General features: G+C 51.0%; 1 protein-coding gene across 2 annotated transcripts in view; it reads left to right on the top strand.

The window, feature by feature from the left end:
- The window catches only part of RAB11FIP3 (RAB11 family interacting protein 3), a 107,926-nt gene that overhangs the window by 26,024 nt on the left and 63,881 nt on the right, over positions 1 to 18,021 (top strand). For both annotated transcript variants that reach the window (XM_032145415.2, XM_032145414.2), the window contains exon 2: positions 11,896 to 11,989. In XM_032145415.2, the coding sequence (XP_032001306.1) occupies positions 11,896 to 11,989 (94 nt within the window). The remainder of the gene's footprint in view (positions 1 to 11,895; positions 11,990 to 18,021) is intronic.

The following is an 18,021-nucleotide window of genomic DNA, read 5'->3' as shown; positions in this document are numbered from 1 at the left end:
TGAAACCCTGTCTCTACTAAAAATACAAAATTAGCCGTTCGTGGTCGTGGGCATCTGTAATCCCAGCTGTTGCGTAGACTGAGGCAGGAGAATTGTTTGAACCTGGGAAGCAGAGGTTGCAGTGAGCCGAGGTCACGCCACTGCATTCTAGCCTGGGCGACAGAGTGAGACTCCATCTCAAAAAAGAATTTTGTTTTAAAGATTGAGTTAACCTCATCACAGTGACTGTCCCACCATATGCACAGGCCTTGCCTACACTCAAGAGAGGGGATCTTAGAATTCTGCCTGCTACCGTGGTCTAATCTTGGCATACCTTCCTTGACCACATGGTCACCTACAAGGAAGTTCACCGTTTGACCTGCCGAACGTGCAGAACAAACTTTTTTTTCTCTTTCTTGAGACAGGGTCTCACTCTGTCGCCCAGGCTGGAGTGCAGTGGAACAATCTCGGTTTACTGCAACCTCTGCCTCCCAGGCTCAAGCGATCCTCCTGTCTCACTCTCCCGAGTAGCTGGGACCACAAGCATGCACCACCATGCCCAGCTCTGGCTAATTTTTTGTATTTTTGGTAGATAGTTTTGTATTTTGGTTTCACTGTGTTGCCCAGGCCAGTTTCAAACTCCTGACCTCAAGTGATCCCCTGGCCTCCAAAAGTGCTGGGATGACAGACGTGAGCCACCACACCCAACCAAGTATTGGATAACTTTTTAGTTTACTTTTCTTCCTCCTTTACTTCCGCTCAGGGGTCTAGGTCTGAGTCAGGGCTTCAGGGTGTCCCCATGGGGGCTGGTGTTACCCAGGACACTGCAGTGGCTAGCAGGGCTTGGCTGGGCTGGCGAGTGAGGGCCTCACATGTCTGTTTTGTACAGGGAAGGGACCGAGGATCTGAGTGGTATCTGTAGGTCAGAGGGCATGCTGACCTTGAAAGCAAGGTGGGAATGGAGTTCTATGAGCTGAGGAGTCCCAGCTGGCTCGCATTCTAGAGAAGAGCCATAAAGGGAGTGTATTCACTAGCCCCAGGGAGAGAGCCCTCCGCAGGAGCTGCTCACCTTCCCCTCTCCTGGGGCCACACCTGCTTCTCCAGGGACCAGACCTGAAGTGCAGGAAGGAGCCCCGCGGCCTTCTGTTCCCGCAGCGCTCCGCCTGCCATCGTTGAATGTGTGGATTCTTTGGTTGCTTTCATATTCTGTTTTATTTCCTCAGCATGTTTGCTGAAAGCTTGAATGTATCCACTTGGCTGTTTTCCAAGTATTCTCGTGCATTTTAAGAGTCTCCTGTCTTTAAAATAATGTGGAGACAGCTCTGAATATACTAAAACCATTGAATTGTACCCTTCAGATGGGTGATTTTGTGGTATGTGAATTTTACTTCAATAAAGCTGTTAACAGAAATAGTACAGAGTCCGTACTGCTGTGTTTTCTGGAGCACCTGGAATCCCCTCTGTCCCTGGCCATCCCTCCTTCCCCATACCTCAACCCTGCACCTCACCTTCCCCACCCCCTTCCTCACCCCTGCACTTCACCCTCCCCACCCTTCCCGTACTAGGGAACTTCTCAAACACAGAGTGGAGTGTTGAGATGATTGGAGGGCAGCAGCCATTGGAATCCCGACGAAGGTGGAAAGGTGTCAGGGAGGGGTAGCCGTGGTGTGGAGGAGCCCCACATTCTCGTCCCTGGCCTGTCACGAAGAAGGAGCCCATCGCTGTGATTAGAAGGACTTAGGCCGGGCATGGTGGCTCACACCTGTTAATCCCAGCACTTTGGCAGGCCGAGGCAGGTGGATTACCTGAGGTCAGGAGTTCAAGACCAGCCTGGCCAACATGGAGAAACCCCGTCTCTACTAAAAATACAAAAAATTAGCCAGGCATGGTGGTGTGTGCCTATAATCCCAGCTTCTTGGGAGGCTGAGGCAAGAGAATTGTTTGAACCAGGGAAGCGGAGGTTGCGGTGACCCGAGATCACACCATTGCACTCCATTCTGGGTGACAGAGCAAGACTCTGTCTCAATAACAAACAAAGGAAAAAAAACAAACAAAAAGGCCGGGCTCGGTGGCTCATGCCTGTAATCCCAGCACTTTGGGAGGCCGAGGTGGTGGATCGCCTGAGGTCAGGAGTTGGAGACCAGCCTGGCTAACATAGTGAAACCCCATCTCTACTGAAAATACAAAAATTAGCTGGGTGTGGTGGCAGGCGCCTGTAATCCCAGCTACTTGGGAGGCTGATGAGGGAGAATCACTTGAACCCCAGGAGGCAGATGTTGCAGTGAGCTGAGATCGGGCCACTGTACTCCAGCCTGGGCGGCAAGAGTGAAACTCCTCAAAAAAATAAAAAGGAAACAAACAAAAAATCAACTGGGTGTAGTGGTGGGGGCCTGTAGTCCCAGCTACTTGGGAGGCTGAGGCAGGAGAATTGCTTGAACCTGGGTGGCTGAGGTTGCAGTGAGCCAAGATTGTGTCACTGCACTCCAGCCTGGATGATAGAGTGAGACTCCATCTTAAAAAAGAAAACAAAAAAAAAGCCACAAAGAAGGACTTAGAGTTAGTTGGGTGCTAAGCAGGCCTCTTCCTACTGATAGGTGGACACATCTATTTCTTTATTATTATTGTTATTATTTTTTGAGACGGAGTCTCGCTCTGTCGCCCAGGCTGGAGTGCAGTGGCGTGATCTCGGCTCATTGCGAGCTCTGCCTCCCGGGTTCATGCCATTCTCCTGCCTCAGCATCTCAAGTAGCTGGGACTACAGGCGCCCGCCACCACGCCTGGCTAATTTTTTGTATTTTTACTAGAGATGGGGTTTCACCATGTTAGCGAGGATGGTCTCGATCTCCTGACCTTGTAATCCGTCCCCCACGGCCTCCCAAAGTGCTGGGATTATAGGCGTGAGCCACCGCGCCCGGCCTATTTCTTTGTTTTTTAATTTTTTTTTTTATTTTTTATTTTTGAGACGGAGTCTTGCTCTGTTGCCCAGGCTAGAGTGCAGTGAGCGATCTTGGCTCACTGCAAGCTCCACCTCCTGGGTTCAAGTGATTCTTGTGCCTCAGCCTTCTGAGTAGCTGGGAATACAGGCGCCCGCCACCACGCCTGGCTAAATTTTTGTATTTTTAGTAGAGACGGGGTTTCTCCGTGTTAGCCAGGATGGTCTCAATCTCCTGACTTCGTGATCCACTCGCCTTGGCCTCCCAAAGTGTTGGGATTGCAGGCGTGAGCCACGGCACCTGGCCCGGGCACATCTATTTCTGATAGATAAAAGTGGATTCCTGAATATGTGATATGCCTCTCTGGGGACGTGTGGAATGACATTTTCCGTGTCAGATCAGCACAGTGCTTTTATTCTAGACTTTTCTAAACCTTCCCCTCTAAACCAGGGAAAGCGAGTCGGTTCCCCGGTTCCTCCTCATGGGTAATCAGAACAGATCTCTGATTTAGAAAGTTTTTTTGTTTTTTTGTTTTTTTTTTTTTTGAGGCAGAGTTTTGCTCTTGTTGCCCAGGCTGGAGTGCAGTGGCGCGATCTTGGCTCACTGCAACCTCCGCCTCCTGGGTTCAAGTGATTCTTCTGCCTCAGCCTCCCCAGTAGCTGGGATTACAGGCGCCTGCCTCCATGCCCAGCTAATTTTGTATTTTTTTTTTTTTTTTTAAGTAGAGGCGGGGTTTCACCATGTTAGCCAGGCTGGTCTCGAACTATGGAGCTCAGGCAATCTGCTCACCTTGGCCTTTCAAAGTTCTGCGATTACGGACGTGAGCCACCACACCCGGCCAAGGAAGCTATTTTTGTACTTCAAATAGAAAAACTGAGCTGCCAGTGAGCACATTCAGAGTAGGAAAACTTGTATTATTCAACCTACCTGTCTTTCTTCCAAATTTCAATTTAGAGATAAACACACCGTAGCTTTTAAGTTGCCAAGAAAAAGACCTGAGATTTACTCAAATGCCTTCATTTTCCCAGTAGGGCCTCATCATTCCAGGTGGTTGAGGCATCCAGTAGGCGGGTCTTTGTTCCTTGCTCACACACCCGGTTAAAAGCAAAGGCCTCCCCTCATCTAGAGCCGACTCTGAGCAGGGTCTTTAAGCATCACCTGCCAAGCATAACCCCCTACAAAGTTACTTGCTATAGTAGTTGGTGCAAAGCTGACTAAATGGGAATTAAAAACTGTCTCTAGCCAGGCACAGTGGCTCATCCCTGTAGTTCCAGATACTCTGGAAGTCAATTGGGAGGATTGCTGGAGTCCAGGAGTTTGAGACCAGCCTGAGCAACATAGCAAGATCGCCTCCCTACAAAAAAATACAAAAATTAGCTGGGTGTGGTGGCACTCACCTCTAGTCCCAGCTACTCAGGAGGCTGAGGCAAGAGGATTGGCCAAGTCTAGTCGTTCACATCTAGCCTGGGAAACATATTGTAGACCTCATCTCATATTGTAGACCTCCTCAAAACCAAAACCAAAACCCCCCAAAAACAAAAACCAAAAAACCGCACAAAACCAACCGTGAACACACCCCTGTCTCTGGAACTCCTTGTCCAAGGTCCCTGAGCCTAATGTGATTTGGAACAGAAGCCAACTTTCCTGCAGGTTTAGAAAATGTCACATACAGGCTCTTTCTCATTCAAGCTTATAAGAACAGGCTTTCTTGGCTGGGCGCAGTGGCTCACGCCTGTAATCCCAGCACTTTGGAAGGCTGAGGCGGTAGGCAGATCACCTGAGGTCAGGAGTTCCAGACCAGCTTGGCTAACATGGCGAAACCACGTCTCTACTAAAAATACAAAAGTTAGCGAGGCATGGTGGTATGTGCCTGTAATCCCAGTTACTTGGGAGGCTGAGGCGTGAGAATCGCTTGAACCCGGGAGGTGGAGGTTGCAGTGAGCTGAGATCGCACTACTGCACTCCAGCCTGGGTGACAGAGCGAGACTCTGTCTCAAAAAAAAAAAAACCATAGGCTTGCTTGCTTTTTTTTTTTCTTGGCCACATGCACCAGATTGAAGAATAAGCTTTCTTGTCTGTTCTCTATACAGTGATATGTAAAAATCACCACTCAGATCAAAGAATTGAGAACTGCGCACCCAGGCGTGGTGTCTCACGCCTGTAATCCCAGCACTTTGGGAGGCCGAGGCAGGCAGATCACCTGAGGTCAGGAGTTCAAGACCAGCCTGGCCAATATGGCGAAACCCCATCTCTACTACAAAAATTAGCCAGGCATGGTGGCACGTGCCTGTCATCCCATCTACAAAGGAGGCTGAGGCAGGAAAATTGCTTGAACTCGGGAGGTGGAGGCTGCAGTGAGCCGAGATCGCGCCACTGCACTCCAGCCTGGGTAACAGAGGGGACTCTGTCTCAAAAAAAAAAAAAAAAAAAAAAAGAATTGAGAACCGCGCACACTCTCACAAGCACTGAGCCGTGGTCAGTCCATTCTTGGGTGGGTGATCGGGTATGACTGAAGCAGGTGCTCCCTGTCACTGTTTTTGTTGTTGTTGTTGTTCTTGTTGTTGTTTTTTGGGAGACAGGGTCTCACTCTGCTGCCCACGTGGAATGCAGTGAGGCAATCATGGCTCACTGCAGCCTCAACCTCCCAGGCTCAGGCAATCCTCCCACCTCAGCCTTCCAAGTAGCTGGAACTACTGGCACGTGGACCAGCTAATTTTTTGGTATTTTTTGTAGAGATAAGGTTTCACCATGTTGCCCAGGCTAGTCTCGAACTCTTGGGCTCAAGTGATCCATCCGCCTTGGTGTCTCAAAATGCTGGAAGTCCAGGTGTGAGCCATTATGCCTTTGTTTGGTTCAGGCTTTATACTAAGTGCATCTCAAATATTTTATTGAACCTCCTTTCATTTCTAAGACTACTTCAGGTATCTCTGTTAAAATGAACCAACCAGAAAGATTCCCACTCAAGTGCAGGACAACAGATATTAGTATCAAGAATTAAGGCCGGGCGCGGTAGCTCGCCCCTGTATCCCCAGCACTTTGGGAGGCCAAGGTGGGTGGATCACCTGAGGTCAGGAGTTCAAGACCAGCCTGGCCAACATGGTGAAACCCCATCTGTAAGGTAGGCTGAGTGGCTCACACCTGTAATTCCAGCACTTTGGGAGGCCAAGGTGGGCAGATCACTTGAAGTTAGGAGTTCGAGACCAGCCTGGGCAACATGGCAAAACCTCGTCTCTACCAAAGATACAAAAATTAGCTGGGTGTGGCGGCACACGCAGCTACCAGGGAGGCTGAGGTGGGAGAATCGCTTGAACCTGGGAGGCACAGGTTGCAGTGAGTTGAGATTGTGCCACTGCACCCTAGCCTGAGTGACAGAGTGAGACTCTGTCTCAAAAAAAAGAAAAAGGAAAAGAAAAAGAAAAACAAGGCTGGGCGCGGTGGCTCATGCCTGTAATCCCAGCACTTTGGGAGGCTGAGGTGGGCAGATCACCTGGGTTCAGGAGTTCGAGACCAGCCTGCCCAACATGGTGAAACCCTGTCTCTACTAAAAATACAAAAAAAAAATCAGTTGGGCATGGTGGAAGGTGGCTGTAATTGCAACTGCTTGGGAGGCTGAAGCAGGAGAATCATCCGAACCAGAAGGCAGAGGTTGTAGTGAGCTGAGGCCGCACCATTGCACTCCATCCTGGGTGACGGAGTGAGACTCCATCTCAACAACAAACAAACAAAAAAACCCACAAAAAAACCCAAAAAATCCAAACAAAATGAGCACTTGTTGCGAACAGCAGGGAAAGCCTTTTGTGTATATGTTTAGCTGCTGCGCGTCTGCTTTTAGAAAGAAGTGTCCGTGCCATCGGCAGGCGAGCTGCAGGCTTCAGTGCTATTGGGAGATACTGTATAGCCAGGCTTCCAGAGCCGCCTTTCTCCCTGCCCACGCTGGCCCATGTGCTGATCTAGGGTGAAGTTTACAGATAGCTACGGGAACTCCTAGGAACATTTTGCTTATTATTGCCATGGTTTCTGGTAAGATAAGCTTTGTTGAAAACAGTATAATTCAAGTATGATAGTAACAACAAGATGCAGAAAGGCGGTGTTTCTCGTTCTGAAAGGTGCTTTGCTGTGAAGCCATAATACAGTGTGTTATTTGAGAATCCTGGGAGGAGTCTCTGGGATCCTAGCTGACTGTGGTGGGAGAAATTGTTCTGCTTTCCTTTCTTTCAGATTAGTGGATCATGTTTCTACATCCATAGCAGGAACAATGCAATGTGTCAGTAAATTTTTCATACTGCAGTCACCCTGGAGCCAGTGACTAAGTGGATTCTCCACCGTGGTGTGTTTGTCTGCTGGAGCAGTGCTGGCTGGCTTTGGCTTTGGCCACTCTGGTTTATGTCTCTTGGCTCTGTTTTCTGCCGCTACTGGATTTTGCAGGGAAGGGCAGGCTGTCTCATTTTTCACAGTCTCACCTTTTTTTTTTTTTTTTTTTTGAAAGCCTCTGAATTGAGTATTTTGGACTTGGAGAATTAGAACTATCCCCAAATCATCAATTACATGAAATTCATCTGTTCTACAGATTATAAAGAAAATATAATTGAAATGGAGTTTTAAAAATGTATACTTTGATTCACTCTTGTTCATTCTAACATGGTAACATGTGAAAGGGGCCTATTCTAGTTAATGATTTGTTTAAAAAATATTTGGTTAATGTTTCAGAATAAACAACTTGGTACTTTGTGTTCAATTAGTAGCTTCAGTGTTAAAATTCTTAGGAATCTTCAGGACAGATTGGCCAGTCTGGACTCCGGATTAGGTAACTCTCAGGTACCCAGCAAGACTCTCACATTCTTAGGAACAAGCTTAGGAATGAGGACTTTTGTGAGATAAGTGGGGGGACGTTTTATAAACTCCGGTTGTCTCCAGGAAGTTGGTTGATGATGGATTTCCGAGCCGAAAGTCACGCAGGCACACGGAGCCCTAGGATTGGGGCGATGGCCCCGGCCTCTTCCATTGTGGAGGGGAAGCGGAAACTCATTCTCTGGCTCAGGAATCCCACACTGTGGGGTCCCTTAGCTGGGGCTGGCCCTGTTTGAACCTGACTTTGTGGGGCATGTTGGCCGACAGTGGCGAGAGGGCCAGCCGCGGGGACCCAGGCCTTGCTCTGGTGCCCTGTGTGCTTCAGGCGTTCTGGATTGCCTCCTGGGTGATGCGATGGCCTTGCTGACCACGTGCTGCACCCCCCATCCTTGTCCTGAAACAGAGCAGCTGTGTCCTGGCATCTCCAGTGGGGCTGCCCTTGAGGGTTCTGTGCTTGCTGCTTGGTGGCAGCCCTGGCATCTGAACTTCACCACAGGGCCTGGGGGGCCTTCCTCAGGTTCACTGATGCCCACAGGGCGTGGGGGGGCCTTCCTCGGGTTCACCTCGATGCCCACGGGGTCTGGGGGGCTTTCCGGGTTCACCGATGCCTACAGTATCTGGGGGCCTTCCTCAGGTCCAGCCTGGATTGCCCACAGGGCCTGGGGGGCCTTCCTTGGGTTCACCGATGCCCACAGGGCCTGGGGGGCCTTCCTCAGGTTCACTGATGCCCACAGGGCCTAGGGGGGCCTTCCTCGGGTTCACTGATGCCCACAGGGCCTGGGGGACCTTCCTCGGGTTCACCGATGCTCATCTGCCGCAACCTGCCTGAGGCCCTAGGGTTTTGTCAGTTAATGGATGTGGCTGCAGCCAGGGCTCCTGCCAGCCTGTTGCCTCTCCCTGTCCCTGAGCATTTTCACAGCCCAGCCCGCCACCCAAAAGGGGCTTCCTTCAGGAATCTGCTCCCTCTGTGGCTGAATGCCGCCTCCTTTTTCATTTCTCCCTGGCCCACACTTTCTTTGCTCTCTTTTTCCTCTTTTGCTGTTCTTGAAGTTTTCACTATGGAAGAGTTCAAACCCATATGAAAGTGGAGAGTAGTGAAACGGTGCACTGGTACCCATCCCCAGTCACAGCAATGTGCAGGCATGCCTCTGGTGACATCTGTGCCTCACCCCAGATTCTTGAGGTATTTGTAAGTATTTCAGTACATGTGTCTAAAAACCAGTGCTCTTTGAAAAATAACGAAAATATCATCACACCTACAAAAATGAACAGTTCCTTAATATCATCAAATATTTATCAGTGTTCAAACTTTTTTTTTTTTTTTTAGACAGAGTGTCACTGTTTTTGCCCAGGCTGGGGTGCGGTGGCACGATCTCAGCTCACTGCAACCTCTGCCTCCCGGGTTCAAGCAATTCTCCTGCCTCAGCCTCCTGAGTAGCTGGAGTTACAGGTTCCCACCACCACGCCCAGCTAATTTTGTATTTTTAGTAGATATGGGGTTTCTCCACGTTGGTCAGGCTGGTCTCGAACTCCTGACCTCAAGTGATCGGCCCGCTTCAGCCTCCCAAAGTGCTGGGATTATAGGTGTGAACCACCACACCCAGCCTCAAACTTTTTTTTTTTTTGCAGACAAAGTCTCATTCTGTAGCCCAGGCTGGAGTGCAGTGGCACAATCTTGGCTCACTGCAACCTCCGCCTCCTGGGTTCAAGCGATTCTCCACCCTCAGCCTCCTGAGTAGCTGGGATTACAGGCGAGTGCCACCACGCCTGGTTAATTTTTGTATTTTTAGTAGAGATGGGGTTTTGCCATGTTGGCCAGGCTGGTCTGGAACCCGTGACCTTTGGTGATCCCAAAGTGCTGGGAATACAGGCGTGAGCCACAAGGTACCTGGCTGCATTGTGGTTTTAATTTAATGTGCATTTCTTTAAGGACTAATTGAGCATTTTTTCATGTGGTTATCAACCATTCATACATATTTTCTGATGAAATTTCTGTTTAAGTCTTTTGCCCACTTAAAAAAAAAATTGAGTTATCTCTTTTTTTTTTTTTTACACGGAGTCTCGCTCTTTCACCCAGGCTGGAGTGCGGTGGCGCCATCTTTTTTTTTTTTTTTTTTTTTTTTTTTTTTAGACGGAGTCTCGCTCTTTCACCCAGGCTGGAGTGCGGTGGCGCGATCTCCGCTCACTGCAAGCTCCGCCTCCCGGGTTCACGCCATTCTCCTGCCTCAGCCTCTCCGAGTAGCTGGGACTACAGGCGCCCACCACCACGCCCGGCTAATTTTTTGTATTTTTAGTAGAGACGGGGTTTCACCATCGTCTCGATCTCCTGACCTTGTGATCCGCCCGCCTCGGCCTCCCAAAGTGCTGGGATTACAAGCGTGAGCCACCGCGCCCGGCCCTTTTTTTTTTTGAGACAGTCTCATTCAATCACCTAGGCTGGAGGGCAATGGCGCAGTCTCTGCTCACTGCAACTTCTGCCTCCCGGGTTTAAGCAATTTTCCTGTCTCAGCCTCCTGAGTAGCTGGGATTACAGGCATGCGCCGCCACGCCTGGCTGATTTTGTATTTTTAGTAGAGACAGGGTTTCTCCACGTTGGTCAGGATGATCTCGAACTCCTGGCGTCAGGTGATCCACTCACCTTGGCCTCCCACAGTCCTGGGATTACAGGTGTGAGCCACTGCACCTGGCCTGAGTTGTCTTCTTAGTTATAAGATTTCCTTATATATTCTGGACACAAGTCATTTAACAGATATATGATTTGCAAATACTTTCTCCCAGTCAGTGTTATTTTTTTGCTTTTATTAATGTCTTTTGAGTATAAAAGTTTTAATTTTTTTTAAATTTTTTATTTATTTTGTTTTGTTTATTTTATTTTATTTTATTTTTTTACTTTTTTTTATTATACTTTAGGTTTTAGGGTACATGTGCACAATGTGCAGGTTTGTTACATATGTATCCATGTGCCATGTTGATTTCCTGCACCCATTAACTCGTCATTTAGCATTAGGTATATCTCCTAATGCTGTCCCTCCCCCCGAGTATAAAAGTTTTAAATTTTTATTTTTTATTTTAAGTTATGGGGTACATGTGCAGGATGTACAGGTTACATAGGCAAACGTGTGCCATGGTGATTTGCTGCACCTGTCAGCCCATCAACTGGGTATTAAGCCCAGGTATTTTCTGTAATGCTGTCCCCCCTCCCACCCCATCCCCTGAAAATTTTTAAATTTTTATGAAATCCAATTTACACTTGGCAGAATAGACCTGCATTCTTTCTGAAGAGTTTCATTTTATGTTACATCCATGTGTGAGTTACCCTACTTAGCGTTTATGATTTTTGATATCAAGGGTCTTTTTCCTCAGTTGTTCTCTACCAAGGACTCTGCAGAGCCAGGAAGGCATTTCTGAGTGGGCAGTGTGTGCTTATCTGTGTTATCTGTGTAACGTATCTGTGTTGGCATTTTGGATCCTTGTCGGAACAATATCTACCACTTCAGAACTGATCTCCCCATGTAAGACCCTGGCTGCTGGCTTTCAGTGGCCAGGGTCCTACTCCCGTGGTTCATCATGCCAGGTGCTGCTGGCAGCCCATTTACAGAGTGCTGCCTGTCCTGTGGCTGTGGCCATCTGCAGTGGCCCGTGGAGGCCGTGCTGCCTCCTGGACGTAAGGAGTCAGAGGCTGTCACTGTCAGCACCGCCCCTGTTGGCGGCTTCTTTGCATGTGGTGAAAAACCAAGCTCGTGATACAACCTAATCCTGATTCCCTAAAGTGGCCCCCAGCCTTCTTGGCACCAGGGGTTGGTTTCATAGAAGATGCTTTTCCACAGACAGGCAGGGGGTTGGGGTGGTTTCAGGATAAAACTGTTCAGATCATCAGGCGTTAGATTCTCATAAGGAGAGCGCAACCCGGACTCCTCGCATGCGGAGCGCACGGTAGGCTTTGCGCTCCTATGAGAACCTGATGCCCCTGCTGATCTGACAGGAGGGGAGCTCAGGCGGTAATGCCCCCTCACCTCCTGCTGTGCTTCCACATTCCCAGCAGGCCACACAGCAGATCTCTCCCAGTCCGAGGTCCAGGGTTGGGGACCCCTGCTGTAAAGGCTTAGGGTAACCTAGTCTCATTTGGCAATTGCAGGTGAAGGACTTAACTAAGTACTTGGATCCCAGTGGGCTCGGCGTGATCAGCTTTGAAGACTTCTACCAAGGGATCACAGCCATCAGAAACGGAGGTCAGTCGTCCCCGCCATGAGCTCCCACCTCCTGTCCCCTTCCTCAGCCATCTGCACATCACCAGGCTCCTCGTGCCGACTCTAACGTCTTTCCTTCTCCTTGAAGCCCCAACATACCCCAGGCTTCCAGGTGGTCTCTTTCCTTTCTTGTTACTTTCTCCTCACACACCCTGTTTTCCAGAATCGGCTGCATTAACTGCTTTTCCATAATGCTAGAAAGCAACTGCCCCTTTCCTCAAAGATTTCATGATGAAAATTTGAGAATTTTCAAAATATTGAAAGAATGATTCCATGGCCACCCAAGTGGGTGTTCACCACCCGTGCTCTGCAGGCAGCACTTTGTTGCACTCTCTCCACACGTCTCTGTCCATCTGCAGTCTGTCCCCCAGACCCTCTCGAGTGGGATGCGTTTGTAATCAGCATGCTTCCGCGCACACCGCCCTGAACACTGCAGCCCATACCACCATCGTTCCCTAGAGCTCAGTGTTTGTTTCCAGTCTTCCTTTGAGTAAAAATTTACCTGCAGTGAAATGTACAGCTCACGCCTGCTCCTGTGTGAGCTCCGACAGACTCCCTTGCCTGGCAGTGCGGAGCCCGTCACGCCCATCAGTGTCCCCATGTGGGTCCCGCATACCCCTTGCCCTCAGGCAGTGCCTTCCCTCCTGCTGGCACCATTGCTGATTTGTCACCATGGATTAGTTTTGCCTATCTCTCTTTTTTTTCTTTGAGACTGAGTTTCACTCTTGTCGCCCAGGCTGGAGTGCAATGGCCTGATCTCGGCTTACTGCAGCCTCCACCTCCCGGGTTCAAGCGATTCTCCTGCCTGAACTGGGATTATAGGCACCCACCACCATGCTCACCTCTACTAAAAATACAAAAAATATAAAAATTTTTGTATTTTTGTTGTTGTTGTTGTTGTTTTTTTTTTTTTGGAGATGGAGTCTGGCTCTGTTGCCCAGGCTGGAGTGCAGTGGCTCGATGTCTGCTCACTGCAAGCTCCGCCTCCTGGGTTCACACCATTCTCCTGCCTCAGCCTCCCGAATAGCTGGGACTACAGGCGCCCGCCACCGCGCCCGGCTAATTTTTTTGTATTTTTAGTAGAGACAGGGTTTCACTGTGTTAGGATGGTCTCGATCTCCTGACCTCGTGATCCGCCCGCCTCGGCCTTCCAAAGTGCTGGGATTACAGGCGTGAGCCACCGCGCCCGGCCAAAATTTTTGTATTTTTAGTAGAGACGGAGTTTCACCATGTTGGCGGGGCTGGTCTTGAACTCCTGACCTCAGGTGATCTGCCTGCCTCAGCCTCCCAAGGCTGAGGTGCTGGGGTTACAGGCATGAACCATCGTGCCTGGCCAGTTTCACCTGTCTTGCGGGTTCGTGTGCTCTCACTTGGCTTCTTTCCCCAGCATGATCCCTTCCCCAGCACGATCCCTTCCCCAGCACGATCCCTTCCCCAGCACGATCCCTTCCCCAGCACGATCCCTTCCCCAGCACGATGCCTTCCTCAGCACGATCCCTTCCCCAGCATGATCCCTTCCTCAGCACGATGCCTCTGAGATTCATCCGTGTGGTTTGCATGTTTCAGACTCTGTGCTGTCCATTGTGGGGCAGCGTCCGTTGTGTGCTTGTGCCGTATTTCGTTTCTTCATTCTCCTGGTGATGGGCATGTTTGTGTACAAGTCTTTGTGTGGACGCGTGTCTTCAAGTCCTTGGGGCCTGTATCTAGGAGTCGGTCATGTGCTGAGTAGACTCGGTTCTTCACAGTGGCCGTGCTGTTTCACACTCTCACCAGTCCCCATACTATATACTGTCCATCTTACGTCGAGTTCTGAAGCTCTGAACAGGCCTTCTCATTTCCTCATGTTTGGCCAGGCAGTGTGGGGTGACGGTGGCAGGTCCTTTCCCTCCTTCCTGCACGTGCAGGATAAGTCAGACCTTGGCTGGGGCACTCAGAGTCGGCAGGTGCAGTCAGGTTGACAGATGCCCTTGGACCTCGACCTCAGGTCTTGTCTGTCTCCTCCACAAAATTATTGCCTGACAGTGTCTCTAAGGTGCTGGGTTTTCTCAGATGCCAAGTCCTTAGATGGCTCTGGGGAAAGTGCTGTTTGTTATTCCCCGTTTTTTTTGAGACAGAGTTTTGCTCTTGTTGCCCAGGCTGCAGTGCAATGGCATGATTTCGTCTCACTGCAACCTCTGCCTCCCAGGTTCAAGTGATTCTCCTGCCTCAGCCTCCCGAGTAGCTGGGATTACAGGCGTGTGCCACCACACCCAGCTAATTTTGTATTTTTAGTAGAGACAGGGTTTCTCCATTTTGGCCAGGCTGGTCTCGAACTCCTGACCTCAGGTGATCCGCCCACCTTGGCCTCCCAAAGTGCTGGGGTTACAGGTGTGAGCCACCACGCCTGGCCTGTTCCCCGTTTGTTACTTTTTATTCGACCGTCTGTTCTTTCATCCATGAACATGTTGTGGGACCACCATGGCCTCTGCGCTGGGCTTGGCCCTGGGGCGTCTGTGGTGAACCAGCACCAGAGCAAGGCCAGCGGGCTGCGGCAGGAGGACAAATGGGTGAGGCGCTGCTGCTGTCAGCGTAGCAGGCCGGGCGTGAGATGGGAACTAGGCAGGCAGCCCTCTCTGAGGATGGGTGGAGGGGAGAAGGGACAGCCTGACAAGCAGGTAAAGACCACCTGGCCCAGGTGAGGAAGCAGTCCTGAGGTGGGGCGAGGGGCCCAGGACGAGGATGGAGAGAGACTGCAGGCTCTGGAGGCTGAGAGGAGCGCACAGGCAAGCTCTGGGTCAAGGGGGCCTGCAGAGCAATGGGCAGAGCGGGTGGCCACAGACCCTCAGGAGGCAGCATTGGCAGGAGAAGGGGGAGGAAGAGGACAGTCAGGAGGCCTCCGAGTCTGCAGGCCGAGCACCAGCAGGTTGAGGCTGATGGGGCCGTGTCTCAGTCTCACTGATACGCTGAACCCTTAAGTAACGTCTTGAGGATAGGTGTGTACTTTATACGTTTATTTAACGTTTCTCCTTCTGCACAAAGCTTTCAGCAGCGGCTTTGTGAGAATTTGGTGTCTCGCATCCTGTGCCTTGAGGCTTGCTGCATGGCGTGCTGCAGGTCCTCCCTCCAGGCCTTCTGGAAAGTCTGGTTCTCCTCAGGTTACTCCTGGGACACGGCAGCCGTGCCCATGACCTTTGGGATGAGTTTGTCCTCTAACTGATTCACTGGTTAGCTCTGGGGAGATTCTAGGTGTAAACTTTTTCCTCTTAGTTTGAAAAATCCATTATGGGCCAGGCACTGTGGCTCATACCTGTAATCCCAGCACTTTGGGAGGCTGAGGTGAGAGGATCAGTTGATCCCAGGAGGGTGAGACCAGCCTGGGCAACATAGTGAGACCTTGGCTGTGCAAAAAAATAAAAAAGTAGTTGAGCATTGTGGTGCATGCCTGTAGTCCCAGCTACTTGGGAGGTTGAGGTGGGAGCATCTCTTGATCCCAGGAGGTGGAGGCTGCAGTGGGCTGTGTTTGTGCCACTGCACTCCATGCACTCCAGCCTGGGTGACAGACCCTGTCTCAAAAAACAAAACAAAACAAAACAAAAAAACACTTGCCATTAATTCCAAACAGAATTTTGTGTGTAATAGACAATGCAATCTTTATGACACTGATGCTTTGGTACTTGCTGGGCTGGCTGGGTGGTTTTTATGCATGTGATGGGTACGCCCGAGAGGATGCTTCTTTTCTAGCCATTGGTCCCCTGAGTTCATGGAAGTGCGAGCTGGAGACTCGTGTTAGCTTGGTCTCAGTCGCAGGGAGGAGAAAAGCCCCTCATGAAGCTGGTAGCTATGTCGTTTTTGTTTTGTATAGCTGTGCTTCGTCTTCACTCTTAAGACAAGAATTACTGGATGCAGGCTTCTAGGTTGATGGTGAGGGAGCCTGAGGACCCCCAGAACTGGCTGTCATCGGAGAGACCTCAGTGTTTGGGGCTGAGATGGGTGCATGGAGGCCAAGCACAAGACCCCAGGCGGCAGCTACTACTTCCATGAAAAGCAAGAAGTGGAATAAGAGAGCCTGTACAAGCCATATTTTACATAGTCATAATAGTTAAATTGAATTTTGATGTAACCGAAGATGGCGATGTAACCATTTTGGAAGATTGGGGCAGGGTGCAGTGTGGCAGGGCATCTCATGGGGACTGTTTGGAAAATACAGACGGAAGTAGATGCGAGCTTAGAGGGGAGTGTGGGCGGCCTGTCGGTAGCCACGGCCTCTCAGCACTGGCTCCTTTTTCTTTTGAGACAGAGTCTCGCTCTGTCGCCCAGGCTAGAGTGCAGTGGCGTGATCTCGGCTCACTGCACCTTGCGCCTCCCAGCTTCAAGTGATTCTCCTGCCTTAGCTTCCCGAGTAGCTGAGACCACAGGCTCGCGCTGCCATGCCTGGCCAATTTTTTGTGTTAGAGATGGGGTTTTGCCATGTTGGCCAGGCTGGTCTTGAACTCCTGACCTGAGGTGATCCACCCACCTCGGCCTCCCAAAGTGCTGAGATTACAGACGTGAGCCACCGCGCCCGGCCAGCATTTTCTAGTGACAGGCACGTGTATGAAATCACAGGGAACAGGACTGTAACTCCATGCATTTTGAATAAAACCAGAAATTCTTTGTTGTGACTGCTGGTCTTGTTACAAATGTTACAACCCATATCCTTGGTGCCACAAAGAGTCAGAGCACTCAGGGCCCTGGCCAGTCACTGGGTGCTGGTCTCGGCTTGTCGTAGGGTGAACTTGCTCTGCACAATGTGGCTGGCAGAGTGTGTTCCTGGGCCTGTGACTGAGGGCGGCCTGCAGGAGATTTGGGCTGGAGATGTGTTCCCTCGGGGGCCAGGGACACAGCCTGTCGTGGAGAGTTAAGACGGGTCTTTTGTAGGTTTGGACAGGTGAAGTGCTCAGATCCCTCTGCAGGGTCAAGGCTGGGAACAGCAGTGGCCCTGGGTACCATGATACGGGCAGGAGGGAGCCACCTGGGTCCACGATTCTGTCATCAGGTAGGGGTTGGTTTGTTCCTGTGGACCATGGCTAATGCGAAATGGGGCAAGCTCAGCTCTAGGGGTTCCTGGGAGGCCTTGGCTTGGAAGGTGCCCACTCTCAGCTCAGGAGTCAGGGTGTGGGAGATGCCCACCGAGCAGAATGAAGCCTCCAGCCTGGCCTGCTGCCCTCGGAGGAGCCTGATGCTCTGTCTGGGAAGCCTGGGGGCTGCCAGCTGCGGACTATGGCTGCCTGTGGTTGCCGGCATCCTGGCTTAGTGACTGAAGGGGTGAGAGAGTGAGTGTCCAAGGACAGCCCATCTCCAGATGTTTCTTAGTGGTTGCCCAGCCACCTGACACGCCAAGCTGGGGCCTTCTCCCCGACACCGTCCCCTTCTCTCCTTGCCTTCGCCTGGGCCAATCCCACAGCAGCTGGGGCACCCCGCTCTCCTTCCCAGCAGCTGACAGATGGGCCTGGGCGGGCTCCTGTGGCTGTCTGCTTGAGAGGGCGGTGAGCTAGTCATCGTGAGCCTGCCAGGGCTCTCCTATCTCACTGCACGAGAGCTTGAGCCAGGCTGGTGGAGGTGGCTGCAGCCGAGGGAGAGCACAGCTGGGACCTGTGAGGACCATGGATGGGGACACATGGGGCAACGGGCCCGTGAATGCTGTCGAACCAGCCTGTTCCAGGCTCTGGGACGTAGCACGAAAAAGAAGTGCAGAACCCCTGCCCTTGGGAGCTGGCTTTCTAGTGGGAGACAGACCACAAAGTAAGGCGGGAGCTAGGGAGGCAGAGGAGTGGGGAGATCTCCCTGAGAACGTCTGGGATGGGAAGGCAGCATCCCAGCAGGGCTGCGCCTGGCACGTTTGGAGGCCACAGGGAGGCAGGGTCAGAAGGAGGAGGTGAGAGGCAGGCCTCACAATTCTGTCTCCAGCTCCAGGTTCCTGAAGAGAGGCTGGTGGGACATCCCTGAGAGCTGGTGTGAGGAGTGGGACACTGCGCTGACTGCAGAGTGGAGTGGGC

Source organism: Hylobates moloch, unplaced genomic scaffold (assembly GCF_009828535.3).
Source record: "Hylobates moloch isolate HMO894 unplaced genomic scaffold, HMol_V3 SCAFFOLD_23, whole genome shotgun sequence".
Lineage (NCBI taxonomy): Eukaryota > Metazoa > Chordata > Mammalia > Primates > Hylobatidae > Hylobates > Hylobates moloch.
The sequence above is the reverse complement of the archived record's forward strand: the minus strand, read 5'-3'. Positions and strand labels throughout refer to the sequence as shown.